The sequence below is a fragment of the Scyliorhinus torazame genome, chromosome 11 (genome assembly GCF_047496885.1).
Source record: "Scyliorhinus torazame isolate Kashiwa2021f chromosome 11, sScyTor2.1, whole genome shotgun sequence".
Taxonomy (NCBI): Eukaryota; Metazoa; Chordata; class Chondrichthyes; order Carcharhiniformes; family Scyliorhinidae; genus Scyliorhinus; species Scyliorhinus torazame.
Window position 1 is genome coordinate 254,181,845 of NC_092717.1, and position 16,404 is coordinate 254,198,248.

The window sequence follows — 16,404 nt, forward strand, 5'->3', positions numbered from 1 at the left end:
AGGCAAGACCTACCCTTCACAAATCCGTGTTGTCTATCACGTATGAAGCTGCATCATAAGAACATCAAAACCAGGATCAGGAATGGGCCATCTGGCCCCTCGAGCCTGCTCCGCCATTCAATGAGATCATGGCTGATCTTTTGTGGACTCAGTTCCACTTTCCGGCCCGAAATCCAAATGGTCATTAATCCTATCCCTCAGGACTCTTTCCATTAACTTACCAACCACCGAAGTAAGACTAACCAGCCTATAATTACCAGGGTCATTCCTATTCCCTTTCTTGAACAGAGGAACAACATTCGCCACTCTCCAGTCCTCTGGCACTATCCCAGTGGACAGTGAGGACCCAAAGATCAAAGCCAAAGGCTCTGCAATCTCATCCCTTGCCTCGCAAAGAATCCTTGGATAGATCCCGTCTGGCCCAGGGGACTTGTCGACCCTAAGGTTTTTCAAAATTGTTAATCATCCTTCCTCAGAACATCTACCTCCTCCAGCCTACCTGCCTGTATCACACTCTCATCCTCAAAAACATGGCCCCTCTCCTCGGTGAACACTGAAGAAAAGTATTCATTCAACGCCTCTCCTATTTCTTCTGACTCCATGCACAAGTTCCACTACTGTCCTTGACCGGCCCTAACCTCACCCTGGTCATTCCTTTACTTCTCACCTAAGAGTAAAAAGCCTTGGGGTTTTCCTTGATGCGACCCACCAAGGACTTCTCATGCTCTCCTAAGCCCTTTTTTTTTAGCTCATTCCTTGCTACCTTGTGACCCTCAAGCGACCCAACTGAACCTTGTTTTCTCATCCTTACAGACGCTTCCTTTTTCCCCTTGACAAGACATTCAACCTCTTTTGTGAACCATGGTTCCCTCACACGGCCATTTCCTCCCTGCCTGACAGGGACATGCCTATCAAGGACACAACAGTATTTGTTCCTTGAACAAGCTCCACTTTTCATTTGTGCCTTTCCCTGACAGTTTCTGTTCCCATCTTATGCTCCCTAATTCTTGCCTAATCGCATCATAATTACCCCTCCCCCAATTATAAACCTTGCCCTGCCGTATGGCCCTGTCCCTCTCCATTGCAATAGTGAAAGACACTGAATTGTGGTCACTATCTCCAAACTGCTCTCCCACAAACAAATCTAACACTTAGCCCGGTTCATTACCCAGTACCAAATCCAATGTGACCCCCCCTCTTGTCGGCCTATCCACATATTGTGTCAGGAAATCCTCCTGCACACACTGTACAAAAACTGCCCCATCCGAACTGTTCGACCTATAGAGGTTCCAATCAATATTTGGAAAGTTAAAGTCACCCACGGCATCTACCCTGAGACCTCCACACCTATCCATAATCTGCTTTGCAATTTCTTCCTCCACACCTCTATTACTATTTGGGGGCCTATAGAAAACTCCTAACAATGTGACCGCTCCTTTCATATTTCTAACTTCAGCCCATATTACCTCAGTAGGCAGATCCCCTTCGAACTGCCTTTCTTCAGCCGTTAAACTATCCTGGGAAGATGGGAACGGTGTCCTCGCAGTCAGTGTCACAGTGAAGCAGTCTGGGAACGGTGTCCTCGCAGTCAGCGTCACAGTGAAGCAGTCTGGGAACGGTGTCCTCGCAGTCAGCGTCGCAGTGAAGCAATCTCGGAACCGTGTCCTCACAGTCAGCGTCACAGTGAAGCAGTCTGGGAAGAGCGGGGGAATCAAGAACAAGAGAAAAAGACAGAACGAGAAATAAGAACATAAGAACTAGGAGCAGTAGTAGGCCATCTGGCCCCTCGAGCCTGATCCACCATTCAATGAGATCATGGCTGATCTTTTGTGGACTCAGCTCCACTTTCCCGCCCGAACACCATAACCCTTAATCCCTTTATTCTTCAAAAAACTATCTATCTTTATCTTAAAAACATTTAATGAAGGAGCCTCTACAACTTCACTGGGCAAGGAATTCCATAGATTCACAACCCTTTGGGTGAAGAAGTTCCTCCTAAACTCAGTCTAAATCTACTTCCCCTTATTTTGAGGCTATGCCCCCTTGTTCTGCTTTCACCCACCAGTGGAAACAACATGCCCGCATCTATCCTATCTATTCCCTTCATAATTTTATATGTTTCTATAAGACCCCCCTCATCCTTCTAAATTCCAACGAGTATAGTCCCAGTCTACTCAAACTCTCCTCATAATCCAACCCCCTCAACTCTGGGATCAACCTAGTGAATCTCCTCTGCACACCCTCCAGTGCCAGTACATCCTTTCTCAAGTAAGGAGACCAAAACTGAACACAATACTCCAGGTGTGGCCTCACTAACACCGTATACAATTGCAGCAGAACCTCCCTGATCTTAAACTCCATCCCTCTAGCAATGAAGGACAAAATTCCATTTGCCTTCTTAATCACCTGTTGCACCTGTAAACCAACTTTTTGCGACTCATGCACTAGCACACCCAGGTCTCTCTGCACAGCAGCATGTTTTAATATTTTATCATTTAAATAATAATCCCTTTTGCTGTTATTCTTACCAAAATGGATAACCTCACATTTGTCAACATTGTATTCCATCTGCCAGACCCTAGCCCATTCACTTAGCCTATCCAAATCCCTCTGCAGACTTCCAGTATCCTCTGCACTTTTTGCTTTACCACTTATCTTAGTGTCGTCTGCAAACTTGGACACATTGCCCTTGGTCCCCAACTCCAAATCATCGATGTACATTGTGAAAAGTGATAGGCAGAAAATCAAGGGCCTGTATCAGATAATGACACTGTAAAAAATAGTAGGGACGGGACAAGGAACGTTAAAAGGACTGGCCTTAAGGTTTTGTACCTGAACTCACAGAGCATTCAAAATAAAATGGATGAATTAGTCGTGCAGATAGACGTAAAGGGATATGATATATTTGGGATTACGGAGACACGACTCCAAGGTGAACAAAGATGGGAATTAAACATTGAGGGATGTTCAGTGTTTAGGAAGGACAGACAGAAAGGAAAAGGTGGTGGAGTTGCATTGCTGATTAAAGAAAATATTGATACAATATTGAGGAAAGATATTAGCACAGACAATGTGGAATCTGTCTGGGTCTGGTTAAGAAACACCAAGGGACAAAAAAAATTGGTACGGATGGTATACAGACCCCCAAACTGCAGTGGTAATGTTGGGAATAGCATCAGACGGGAAATCAGAGATGTGTGTGATAAAGGAACATCTGAGATTATGGGTGACTTTAATTTGCAAATTCATTGGGTGAGTCAAATTAGTCACAGTGCAATAGAGGAGGAATTTCTGGAGTGTGTACGGGGTGGTTTTCTGGACCAGTGTGTTGAGGAACCAACAGGGGAACAGGCCATCGGGGACTGGGTGTTGTGCAATGAGAAAGGATTATTTGGCAATCTGGTTGTGAGAGAACCCTTGGGGATGAGTGACCATAATATGGTAGAATTCTTTATCAAGGTGAATCATAAGGCAGCTGATTCTGAGAGTGGGGGCGGGATTCTCTCAGACCAGGGCCGGTCCGGAGAATCCCCACGACCAGTGGAAATCTCACCACGCCACACCCAACGCTGGCACGCGATTCTTGGCAGAGAGGAGAATTAGCACCATTGGCGCCGCGGCATGGTTGGCGCGGTGCCAGTCGGGGGCCACTCTACATGGCCGGCCCACCGAATCTTGGATGGGCTGAGCGGCCGTCGTGAAAACGGCGAGTTCCGCTGACGCTGTCCACACCTGCTCTCAGCCGGCGGGACCGCGGCATTGAAGGGTCGGGGGGAGGACTGGGGGGGGGGGCGGGGGTGTAGGGGCCTCCGATGTGGCCTGGCCCGCAACCGGGGCTCACCGATCGGCGGCCCGGCCTCGCTCGCTGGGGGCCTCGTTTCTTCCGTGCCGGCCCCTGTAGTACTGCGTCATGTTGCGTCGTTGCCGGTGCGTTGAAGGAAGGCACTATGCATGTGCGCATTGGCGCCAGTGCCACTGAGCATGTGCGGATCCCACAGTGCCTAGCTCGCGCCAGGATCAGCAGCTCGAGTGGCCCCTGTAGGGGCCAGAATTAGTCCTGGCATCGGCCCGCTCACGCAGTCGTAAAACGTGACGGCTTTTACGGCGGTGTGGACACTCTGCCGTGGGATTAGAGAATCCCGCCCCAGGGTCCTGAACCTCAATAAAGGTAACTATGATGGTTTGAGGTCTGAGCTGGCTATGATGGACTGGGAAACATTACTGAAAGGAAGGACAGCGGACAGGCAATTGCAGCATTCAAGGAACTAAAACAAACAGAAATAAACAAGAATCTTTATTGTCACAAGTAGGCTTGCATTAACACTGCAGTGAAGTTACTGTGAAAATCCCCTAGTCGCCACACTCCGGCGCCTGTTCGGGTACACGGAGGGAGAATTCAGAATGTCCAATTCACTGAACAGCACGTCTTTCGGGACTTGTGGGAGGAAACCGGAGCACCCGGAGGAAACCCACACAGACACAGGGAGAACATGCTGACTTCACACAGACTCCAAAGGTTGTTTGTTCCTATTTGGCGCAAGAGTAGAAAGGGAACTGTGGCCAAACCATGGCTTACAAGGGCAATTAGAGATAGTATTAGATTCAAAGCAGAGGGATACAAATTAGCAAGAAAAAGCAATAGACCTGAGGCTTGGGAACAGTTTAAAATTCAGCAAAGGCAGACCAAGGGATTGATTAAGAAGGGAGAATACAATATGAGAGTAAGCTAGTGGGGAACATAAAAACTAACCGTAAAAGTTTCTATGGGTATGTAAAGAGAAAAAGATTGAGAAAAACTAATGTCGGCCCCTTACAGTCAGAGACGGGGGATTCATAACAGGAACAAAGAAATGGCTGAGGAACTAAATTCTTATTTTGCTTCAGTCTTCACAAAGGGAGACATGAATAATGTACCGGAAGTTGGGGAAACACAAGTTTTAGTGAGGAGCTGAAGGAAATTAGTGTTAGTAAAGAAATGTTTTGGGGGGAAATTAATGGGATTGAAGTCGGATAAATCTCCAGGGCCGGATAATCTTCATTCCAGAGTATTTAAGGAAGATGCCCGAGAAATAGTAGATCCATTGGTGGTCATTTTCCAAAATTCTTTGGATTCTGGAATGGTTCCTACAGACTTGAGGTTAGCGAATGTAACCCCACTATTCAAAAAGGGAGGTAGAGAGAAAACAGGGAACTATAGACCAGTGGGTCTAACGTCGGCAGTGGGGAAGTTGCTGGAGTCCATTATCTCGGATTTGGTAGCACAGCATTTGGAAAGCAGGGTTGTAATCAGACAGCCAGCGTGGATTTACTAAAGGGAAATCATGCTCAACAAATCTACTGGAATTCTTTGAAGATGTAACTAGTAGAGTTGACCAGGGAGAACCGGTGGATATGGTTTATTTAAACTTTCAGAAGCCTTCGACAAGGTCTCACATTGCAGATTACTATGCAAATTTGAAGCAGATGGATGAGGGGTAGTGTCTTGAGATGGATAGACAGCTGGTTAGCAGACAGGCAGTGACTAGTGGGGTACTGCAGGGGTCTGTGCTGGGACCCCAACTGTTCACATTATATCTTCATGATTTGGACGAAGGAACTAAATGTATTTTCTCCAAATTTGCAGATGATACAAAGTTGGGTGGGAGGGTGAGCTGTGAGGAGGATGCAGAGATGCTTCAGCGGGATTTGGACAGGCTGAGTGAGTGGGCACATGCAAGGCTGATGCAGTATAATGTGGATAAATGTGAGGTTATCCACTTCAGTAGCAAAAATAGGAAATCAGATTATTATTGAATGGGTGGAAATTGAGAGAGGCGGAGACTCAGCGAGACCTTGGTGTCCTCGTGCATCAGTCGCTGAAAGTAAGCGGCGGGTACAGCCGGCAGGAAAGAAAGCAAATAGTATGTTGGCCTTCATAGCGAGAGGATTGGAGTACAGGAATAGAGATGTTTCACTGCAATTGTCCAGGGAATTGGTGAGGTCACACCTGGAGTATTGTGGGCAGTTTTGGTCTCCTCTGAGGAAGGATGTTCTTGCTCTCGAGGGAGAGCAGCGAAGGTTTACCAGGCTGCTTCCTGGGTTGGCGGGACTGTCATATGAGGAGAGACTAAATCGGTTAGGATTAAATTCATTGGAGTTTAGAAGAGTGAGAGGGGATCTCATAGAAACTTATAAAATTCTAACAGGATTAGACAGGGTAGATTCAGAAAGAATGTTCCCGATGGTGGGGGAGTCCAAAACTCGGGGTCACAGTTTGAGGATTTAGGACTGAGGTGAGGAGAAATTTCTTCACCCAGAGAGCGGTGAATCTGTGGAATTCACTCCCACAGAAAGTAGTTGAGGCCAAAACGTTGTGTAATTTGAAGAAGGAATTTGATACAACTCTTGGGACTAAAGGGATCGAGGGATATGGGGGGGAGGCGGGATCAGGGTATTGAACTTGATGATCAGCCATGATCATAATGAATGGCGGAGCCGGCTCGAAGGGCCGAATGGCCTCCTCCTGCTTCTCTTTTCTATGTAAGTTTCCAGGATTTCCTGCCAAGAAAGTTGAGGAAGTTTGCCATGGATTCGGGATGTAATCATCTTGTTTGGCTGATCGAATGGATGGGGTTTGATTGGCTGGTGTGATCGAAGGGGTTTGATTGGTTGATCCAATGGATGGGGTTTTGCAAGAAAAGCAAATTACTGCGGATGCTGGAATCTGAAATGGAATTTTGTCCCTCATTGCGAGAGGGATGGAGTTTAAAAGCAGGGAGGTTATTTAGCTGTATAGGGTGTTGGTGAGGCCACACCTGGAGCACTGTGTACAGTTTTGGTCTCCTTACTTGAGAAAGGACATACTGGCCCTGGAGGGTGTACAGAGGAGATTCACTCGGTTGATTCCGGAACTGAGAGGATTAGATTACGAGGTGAGGTTGAGTAGATTGGGATTATACACATTGGAATTTAGAAGAATGAGAGGGGATCTTATAGAAACATCTAAACTTATGAGGGAATAGATAGGATAGATGCAGGCAGGTTGTTTCCACTGGCGGGTGAAAGCAGAACTAGGGGGCATAGCCTCAAAATAAGGCGGACAGATTTATGACCGAGTTGAGGAGGAACTTCTTCACCCAAAGGGTGGTGAATCTGTGGAATTTCTGCCCAGTGAAGCAGTTGAGGCGACTTCGTTAAACATTTTTACGGCTCAGGTAGATACATTTTTGAACAGTAAAGGAATAAAAGGTTACAGTGAGTGGGCGGGTAAGTGGAGCTGAGTCCACAAAAAGATCAGCCATGATCTCATTGAATGGCGGAGCAGGCTCGAGGGGCCAGATGGCCTACTCCTGCTCCTAGTTATGTTCTTATGGTTTGATTGGTTTAAAGCATCGCTTTTCTTGTTCCAAACATTCCCATGCTATTGGACATCTACGGAAAAGATCATCTCTCCTCCTCACCGTCCCTCGCACACTCGAGTTTACAACCTGCCAGAGACACAGCTTACTGAAACGATTCTGGCGAGGAGCAGAGATGGAGTGGAGTGTAACCATCCTGTGAGAAGGTGTTGGGGTTTGCTCCGTATGCGAGCAGCAGTCTCACACACTCTGCCTGTGCGTTTTCACACGCTTCATGCAATGCAGTCTTCCCTCCTGGGGCAAAGTCTACCTCCGCTCCACAAGTCAGTAAGTGCCTGAGACACTTATCGTAGCCACGACTGGATGTGATTTGCAACGGGGTGGTGAACTCCTCCTTATAGCACAGAGACCAGATTCCTGCAGAATCGAGAAACAACAGGACAGTTATCAGTCAGAGCGGCTGCTGCATTGCAAAACCAATCTCACCCAGCAGCTTGTCTAGATTCATAGTGACTGACAGTCCTGTATATCCCAGACTGTCTACAGGCCATACACACAGTCCTGTGTATCCCACACTGTCTAACAAAGAACAAAGAAAAGTACAGCACAGGAACAGGCCCTTCGGCCCTCCAAGCCCGTGCTGACCATGCTGCCCGTCTAAACTACAATCTTCTACACTTCCGGGGTCCGTATCCCTCTATTCCCATCCTATTCATGTATTTGTCAAGATGCCCCTTAAACGTCACTATCGTCCCTGCTTCCACCACCTCCTCCGGTAGCGGGTTCCAGGCACACACTGCCCTCTGTGTAAAAAACTTGCCTCGTACATCTATTCTAAACCTTGCCACTCTCACCTTAAACCTATGCCCCCTAGTAATTGACCCCTCTACCCTGGGGAAAAGCCTCTGACTATCCACTCTGTCAATGCCCCTCATAATTTTGTAGACCTCTATCACGTCTCCCCTCAACCTCCTTCGTTCCAGTGAGAACAAACCGAGTTTATTCAACCGCTCCTCATAGCTAATGCTCTCCATACCAGGCAACATTCTGGTAAATTTCTTCTGCACCCTCTCTAAAGCCTCCACATCCTTCTGGTAGTGTGGCGACCAGAATTGAACACTATACTCCAAGTGTGGCCTAACTAAGGTTCTATACAGCTGCAACATGACTTGCCAATTCTTATACTCAATGCCCCGGCCAATGAAGGCAAGCATGCCGTATGCCTTCTTGACTACCTTCTCCACCTGTGTTGCCCCTTTCAATGACCTGTGGACCTGTACTCCTAGATCTCTCTGACTTTCAATACTCTTGAGGGTTCTACCATTCACTGTATATTCCCTACCTGCATTAGACCTTCCAAAATGCATTACCTCACATTTGTCCGGATTAAACTCCATCTGCCACCTCTCCGCCCAAGTCTCCAAACAATCTAAATCCTGCTGTATTCTCTGACAGTCCTCATCGCTATCCGCAATTCCACCAACCTTTGTGTCGTCTGCAAACTTACTAATCAGACCAGTTACATTTTCCTCCAAATCATTTATATATACTACGAACAGCAAAGGTCCCAGCACTGATCCCTGCGGAACACCACTAGTCACAGCCCGCCAATCAGAAAAGCACCCTTCCATTGCTACTCTCTGCCTTCTATGACCTAGCCAGTTCTGTATCCACCTTGCCAGCTCACCCCTGATCCCGTGTGACTTCACCTTTTGTACTAGTCTGCCATGAGGGACCTTGTCAAAGACCTGACTGAAGTCCATATAGACAACATCCACTGCCCTACCTGAAACAATCATCTTTGTGACCTCCTCGAAAAACTCTATCAAGTTAGTGAGACACGACCTCCTCTTCACAAAACCATGCTGCCTCTCGCTAATACGATCCTTGGCTTCCAAATGGGAGTAGATCCTGTCTCGAAGAATTCTCTCCAGTTATTTCCCCACCACTGAAGTAAGGCTCACCGGCCTGTAGTTCCATGGATTATCCTTGCTACCCTTCTTAAACAAAGGAACAACATTGGCTATTCTCCAGTCCTCCGGGGCATCACCTGAAGACAGTGAGGATCCAAAGATTTCTGTCAAGGCCTCAACAATTTCCTCTCCAGCCTCCTTCAGTATTCTGGGGTAGATCCCATCAGGCCCTGGGGACTTATCCACCGTAATATTTTTCAAGACGCACAACACCTCGTCCTTTTGGATCTCAATGTGACCCAGGCTATCTACACATCCTTCTCCAGACTCAACATCCACAAATTCCTTCTCTTTGGTGAATACTGATGCAAAGTATTCATTTAGTACCTTGCCCATTTTCTCTGGCCCCACACATAGATCAGAGGGTTAGATAGGGTGGACAGTGAGAGCCTTCTCCCGCGGATGGAAATGGCTAGCACGAGGGGACATAGCCTTAAACTGAGGGGTAATAGATATAGGACAGAGGTCAGGGGTAGGTTCTTTACGCAAAGAGTAGTGAGGCCGTGGAATGCCCTACCTGCTACAGTAGTGAACTCGCCAACATTAAGGGCATTTAAAAGTTTATTGGATAAACATATGGATGATAATGGTATAGTGTAGGTTAGATGGCTTTTGTTTCGGTGCAACATCGTGGGCCGAAGGGCCTGTACTGCGCTGTATTGTTCTATGTTCTATGTTCTATAGATTCATTACACCCCTCCCTATCTCTGTAACCTCCTCCAGCCCCTACGCCCTCCCTATCTCTGTAACCTCCTCCAGCCCCACAACCCTCCCTATCTGTGTAACCTCCTCCAGCCCCACAACCCACTCTATCTCTGCAACCTCCTCCAGACCTGACAACCTTCCCTATCTCTGGAACCAACTCCAGACCTGATAACCCTCCCCATCTCTGTAACCTCCTCCAGCCCCTACAACCGTCCCTATCTCTGTAACCTCCTCGAGACCTGACATCCCTCCCAATCTCTGCAACCTCCTCCAACCCCTACACCTTCCCTGTCTCTGTAACCTCCTCCAGCCCCTACAACACTCCATATCTCTGTAACCTCCTCCGGACCCTTCAACCCTCCCTATCTCTGTAACCTCCTCCATCCCTACACCCCTCCCTATCTCTGTAACCTCCTCCTGCCCCTATACTCCTCCCTATCTCTGTACCCTCCTACAGTCCCTACAACCCTCCCTATCTCTGTAACCTCCTCCAGCCCCTACAACCCTCCCTATCTCTGTAACCTCCTCCGGGCCCTTCAACCCTCCCTATCTCTGTAACCTCCTCCATCCCTACAGCCCTCCCTATCTCTAGAACCTCCTCCGGACCCTTCAACCCTCTCTATCTCTGTAACCTCCTCCATCCCTACACCCCTCCCTATCTCTGTAACCTCCTCCTGCCCCTACACTCCTCCCTATCTCTGGAACTACCTCCAGCCCCACAACCCTCCCTATCTCTGTAACCTCCTCCTGCCCCACAACCCTCCCTATCTCTGTAACCTCCTCCTGCCCCTACACTCCTCCCTATCTCTGTAACCTCCTCCAGACCTGACAACTCTCCATATGTCTGTAACCTCCTCCAACCTGTTATGGGCGAGGTGTTTTCAGAACCCCAAAATGTATCATGGAGTTCAACCAACCTCCCCTTTTAATGGATTGTTGCTTTTGAAGCACGCGGCTTGTTCCCCAGGTTTAGTATTACAATTATGGACACGTGGTTTTTAAAACAAAACAATGTTTATTCCATGAACACAAATTACCCTTTTAAATAACATTGGATCTTTTAACACCTCTTACTTCAAAGATAACCCCGAAAATAAATACAACACTACCCAATCCTGCAAACTGTTCCTGAACACATCCAAAAGACTTCACCTTCACAAAAACAGGAACACACCAGGTCACAGTTAATATATATTTTCTGTTGGATGGCAGAGATATATCAGCTTGGTTGACTTTAGCTCCAGCACCTTGCTTTTCTTTCTGCTGCTCTCAGCAAATCACACAGACACTCCCAGCTGCTGTCTCAAACTGAAACTAAAAACCCAGAACTAACCTCAAAATGGCCGAACTGAGCTTAGCTCCACCCACTCTCTGACATCACTATTTTCTTAAAGGTACATTGCTTAAACATCCATTTCTTAAAGGTATTCTCACATGACACCTCCCCCCCAAGAAAAAAAACCCATCAACTTCAAGATGGTTTCATTTTTCACTTTTGAACCATCCACTAAGAAATGCACACAGTAAATATACGTTTTTGTTTAAAAAAAACCCCACAGCAAACAGGCATAATAATAAGGTCAATTTTTCCCGTTCTTCTTCCTCCAACCGAAAACCTTCTCGATTGACAGTCTCGTTGAACAAGAAAGTCTCTGCACGATCCATCCATTCCTCTACTCCTCGGCATTTCTCTTTAGAATCAGATACTTTAGTTCAACCTGACCAATGAGCCCCTTGCAATTCTCCAATACAGGAGCATTGGTGATCACAACTTGCAGGCAGTCAACTGCCTGTTGAAAGTCCCCTCTCCATTGACATTTTTTAGGTTTCTTCAGCAATTCTATCAGTGGAGCAACCACGCTACAAATCCTTTGCACAAAGGTTCGATCAATTTCATTCATGCTAAGAGATCGCATTATTTCCCTTCGTCTTGAGGGTATCGGAAACTCTGCAAGGAAAGTGATTCGGGCTTCTCGAAATTCACTTTTGGCTAGGTTCATCACCAAACCCGCCTCCTGAAGTCGATCGAAGAACTCCATACGATGTTTAAAATGTTCTTTCCATGTATGGAAGTTGAAAATAAAAGCTGATTATCCCACTTACTCAATGCAATCCATCAAACGTGGGATAGGGTAAGAGTCCGTTCTTGTAACTGCATTCACCTTTCGATAGTCCACACACAACCGTTGGGTACCGTCAGGTTTAGGTACCATCACTATCTGTGAGCTCCATTGGCTGCAACCCCCTTCAATTATGCCATTTTAAAGCATACTCTCAATCTCTCTGTTAACCTGTGCCAATTTTAAAGGGTTAAGTCTGTATGGATGTTGTTTGATAGGAACAGCATTTCCCACATCTACATCATGTGTAGCCATTTTGGTACTTCCCAATTTATCTCTACAAACTTGTCCATGTGATATCAATATCTCTTTCAGGTCAGTCCGTTTTTCCTCTGGAAGGTAACTTAACAATTTATCCCAATTTTTAAGAACGTCCTCATTTTCCAATTTAATTTGAGGCGTGTTAAATTCAGATATCTGGATTTGGTTCGTCACTTTGAGTTAGAATCATTAAAACTTTCTTTCTCTCTCCTCGCCTTTCAAAGTACCTTTTAAGCATATTCACATGACACACTCGGTGAGTCTTCCTTCTATCTGGTGTTTTTACCACATAATTCACCTCACTTAATTTCCTTTCAATCTAATACGGTCCATAAAACCTAGCTTTTAAAGGTTCACCTACCACTGGTAACAACACTAAAACTTTATCTCCACTGGCAAAACTACGAACTTTAGATTTCTTGTCCGTGACCCATTTCATCACATTTTGTGCAACTTTTAAATGTTGTCCAGCCAATTCACCTGCTCTATTTAATTGTTCCCTGAAATTTGACACGTAATCCAATAGTGTAATTTCCGATTTCTCATCCACCAATTTTTCCTTAATCAATTGAAGTGGTCCTCTTACCTCATGACCAAAATTAGTTCAAAAGGACTGAATTTGGTTGACTCAAAACGTACGAATGGGATTCCTTTATCCCAATCCTCTGGATAATCTTGATAATATGCCCTCAACATTGTCTTTAATGTCTTATGCCACCTTTCTAACGCTCCCTGCGATTCTGGATGGTACACAGTTGATTTAAATTGTTTTATTCCTAAGCTATCCATAACTTCTTTGAATAACTTTGAAGTAAAATTCGATCCTTGATCCGATTGAATTTCTGTGGGTAGTCCATATCTAGTAAAGAATTTAAGTAACTCCTCCACAATCCTTTTTGCTGTAATACTACGTACTGGAATGGCCTCTGGAAACCTAGGAGACACATCCATTATAGTCAAAAGATATTGAAATGAAAATGAAAATGGCTTATTGTCACAAGTAGGCTTCAAATGAAGTTACTGTGAAAAGCCCCTAGTCGCCACATTTCCGGCACCTGTTCGGGGAGGCTTTTACAGGAATTGAACCATGCTGCTGGCCTGCCTTGGTCTGCTTTCAAAGCCAGCAATTTAGCCCTGTGCTAAACAGCCCCTTCATTGATTCCTACTTTCTGTTTTAGGAAGAGGTCCTACACAATCAATTAGGACCCTCGTAGAAAAAGGTTCCTCAAATGCTGGAATGGGTATTAAGGATGCTGGTTTTATCACTGCTTGAGGTTTCCCTATCACTTGACATGTGTGACATGATTGACAAAATTTAACTACATCTTTATGTAGTCCAGGCCAATAAAAATGTTTCTGGATTTTAGCTTGAGTTTTCCTTATTCCCAAATGACCTCCCACTGGTATCTCATGTGCAACTCACAACACCTCCTTTCTATACCCTACCGGCAATACTACTTGATGAACTCCTGCCCACTTTTCATCCACCTGCATATGTACAGGTCTCCATTTTCTCATCAAGACATCTCTTTTATGGTAATAACACTCTGGTATACTCTCAGATTCCTCTTCCATATATGCTTTCTGATATATCCGTTTTATTTCTACATCTTTCTGTTGTAACTCCGCCAATTTTCCTGAACTAAAAATATCCACCTCATCCTCCACCTGTTCTTGTTCTTTTTCAACCATCTGATCAAAAATCATTTCTGATAATTGCACTTCAACTTCCTCTTCACTCTTTGATTTCTCCTCTTGAAATGAAATGAAAATCGCTTATTGTCACAAGTAGGCTTCAAATGAAGTTATTGTGAAAAGCCCCTAGTCGCCACATTCCGGCGCCTGTTTGGGGAGGCTGGTACGGTTCTTAACCTGTGACTTTGCGACCTTGTTACTACACAATCCGGAAAAATCCCAGGATATTCGTCCATCAACCCTTCGGTTGTCTGATTTTCCACTGGCTTATAAGAACATAAGAACTAGGAGCAGGAGTCGGCCATCTGGCCCCTCGAGCCTGCTCCGCCATTCAATGAGATCATGGCTGATCTTTTGTGAACTCAGCTCCACTTTCCGGCCCGAACACCATAACCCTTAATCCCTTTATTCTTCAAAAAACTATCTATCTTTATCAACCACAGTAGGCATCACTCCCACCTGCGATCCAGCTATATCATTATCCAAGATAAACTGTAATCCTGGACAAGATAGTTTATCTATTATTCCTACTACCACTTCACCACTCTTCACTGGACTTTCCCACCTTACCTGATATAATGGAACACTACTCCTCTCACCTTGAATTCCACACATCACCATCTTTTCTGGCAACATTCTTCCCAAACTACATAACTCCTCATCTCTTACCATTAAAGATTGACTGGCCCCTGTATCTCTTAAAATGAAATGAAATGAAAATCACTTATTGTCACAAGTAGGCTTCAAATGAAGTTACTGTGAAAAGCCCCTAGTCACCACATTCCGGCACCTGTTCGGGGAGGCTGTTACGGGAATTGAACCATGCTGCTGGCCTGCCTTGGTCTGCTTTTAAAGCTAGCAATTTAGCCCTGTGCTAAACAGCTAGATCATTAACCAAGATAAACTGTATTCCTGGACAAGATAGTTTATCTATTACTCCTCCTACCACTTCACCACTCTTCACTGGACTTTCCCACCTTACCTGATATAATGGAACGCTACTCCTCTCACCTTGAATTCCACACATCACCATCGTTTCTGGCAACATTCTTCCCAAACTACATAACTCCTCATCTCTTACCATTAAAAATTGTGACTTCTTTACCTGCTCCTCCTGATACACATGAGTAAACTTTACCCACACAAGTAAATTCTTTAAAGACATCTGGCACCTTCTTAACAATTACTTCTTGAACAGGCTGTACAATCGTTTGCACCTCCTTCGCTTCCCTTGGGCTTTCCTTCACCACTCTAACAAACCCCACTGTCTTATCCTGTTTTACCACATCAGCCTTCCCAGTGCTTTTCTTCAACCACCAACTCTGTGACTTTACATGGCCTAGTTTATTACAGTGAAAACATCTGAAACTTTTCATCTCTTTTCCACCCTCCTGGATTTCTTTTTTAATCTGAGACACACTCTCCTTATTATCTCCCATCAGATCACCTTTACCACTACCACTTGAGTATTTCTCATGTCCCCAGTTTCTATCCCTCACCGGCTGAAACTGATGTCGGAAACCAATCTTTGATTCATGAACTAATTCATAATTCATAATTAGGGCAGCACGGTAGCATGGTAGTTAGCACAATTGCTTCACATCTCCAGGGTCCCAGGTTCGATTCCCGGCTTGGTTCACTGTCTGTGCGGAGTCTGCATGTCCTCCCCGTGTGTGCGTGGGTTTCCTCCGGGTGCTCCGGTTTCCTACCACAATCCAAAGATGTGCATGTTAGGTGGATTGGTTATGCTAAAATTGCCCTTAGTGTCCAAAATTGCCCTTAGTGTTGGGTCGGGTTACTGGGTTATGGGGATAGGGTGGAAGTGTGGGATTGGGTAGGGTGCTCTTTCCAGGAGCCGGTGCAGACTCGATGGGCTGAATGGCCTCCTTCTGCACTGTAAATCTATGATTCTATGATAATCATCTGCCATTTCTGCTGCTAATCTCGCAGTTTTAACCCTCTGTTCTTCCACATGAGTTCTCACTACATCAGGAATTGAATTTTTAAACTCCTCCAAAATTATAATTTCTCTGAGAGCTTCATACGTTTGGTCTATTTTCAAAGCCCTTATCCACCTATCAAAATTACTCTGTTTGAGCCTTTCAAACTCCATGTATGTATGACCAAATTCTTTCCTTAAATTTCTAAACCTTTGTCTGTAAGCTTCAGGCACTAGCTCATATGCACTCAAGTTGGATTTCTTCACCTCCTCATACGTTCCAGATACCTCCTCCGGTAGTGATGCAAACACTTCACTAGCTCTACCTACCAGCTTTGTTTGAATCAATAACACCCACATGTCCTGTGGTCATT

At 45.5% G+C, this 16,404-nt stretch overlaps 1 protein-coding gene across 1 annotated transcript in view; it reads right to left on the minus strand.

Moving 5' to 3' along the window:
- The window catches only part of asb10 (ankyrin repeat and SOCS box containing 10), a 100,484-nt gene that overhangs the window by 23,832 nt on the left and 60,248 nt on the right, over positions 1-16,404 (minus strand). Inside the window, exon 3 of the mRNA XM_072468610.1 lies at positions 7,487-7,754. Within this exon, the coding sequence (XP_072324711.1) occupies positions 7,487-7,754 (268 nt within the window). The remainder of the gene's footprint in view (positions 1-7,486; positions 7,755-16,404) is intronic.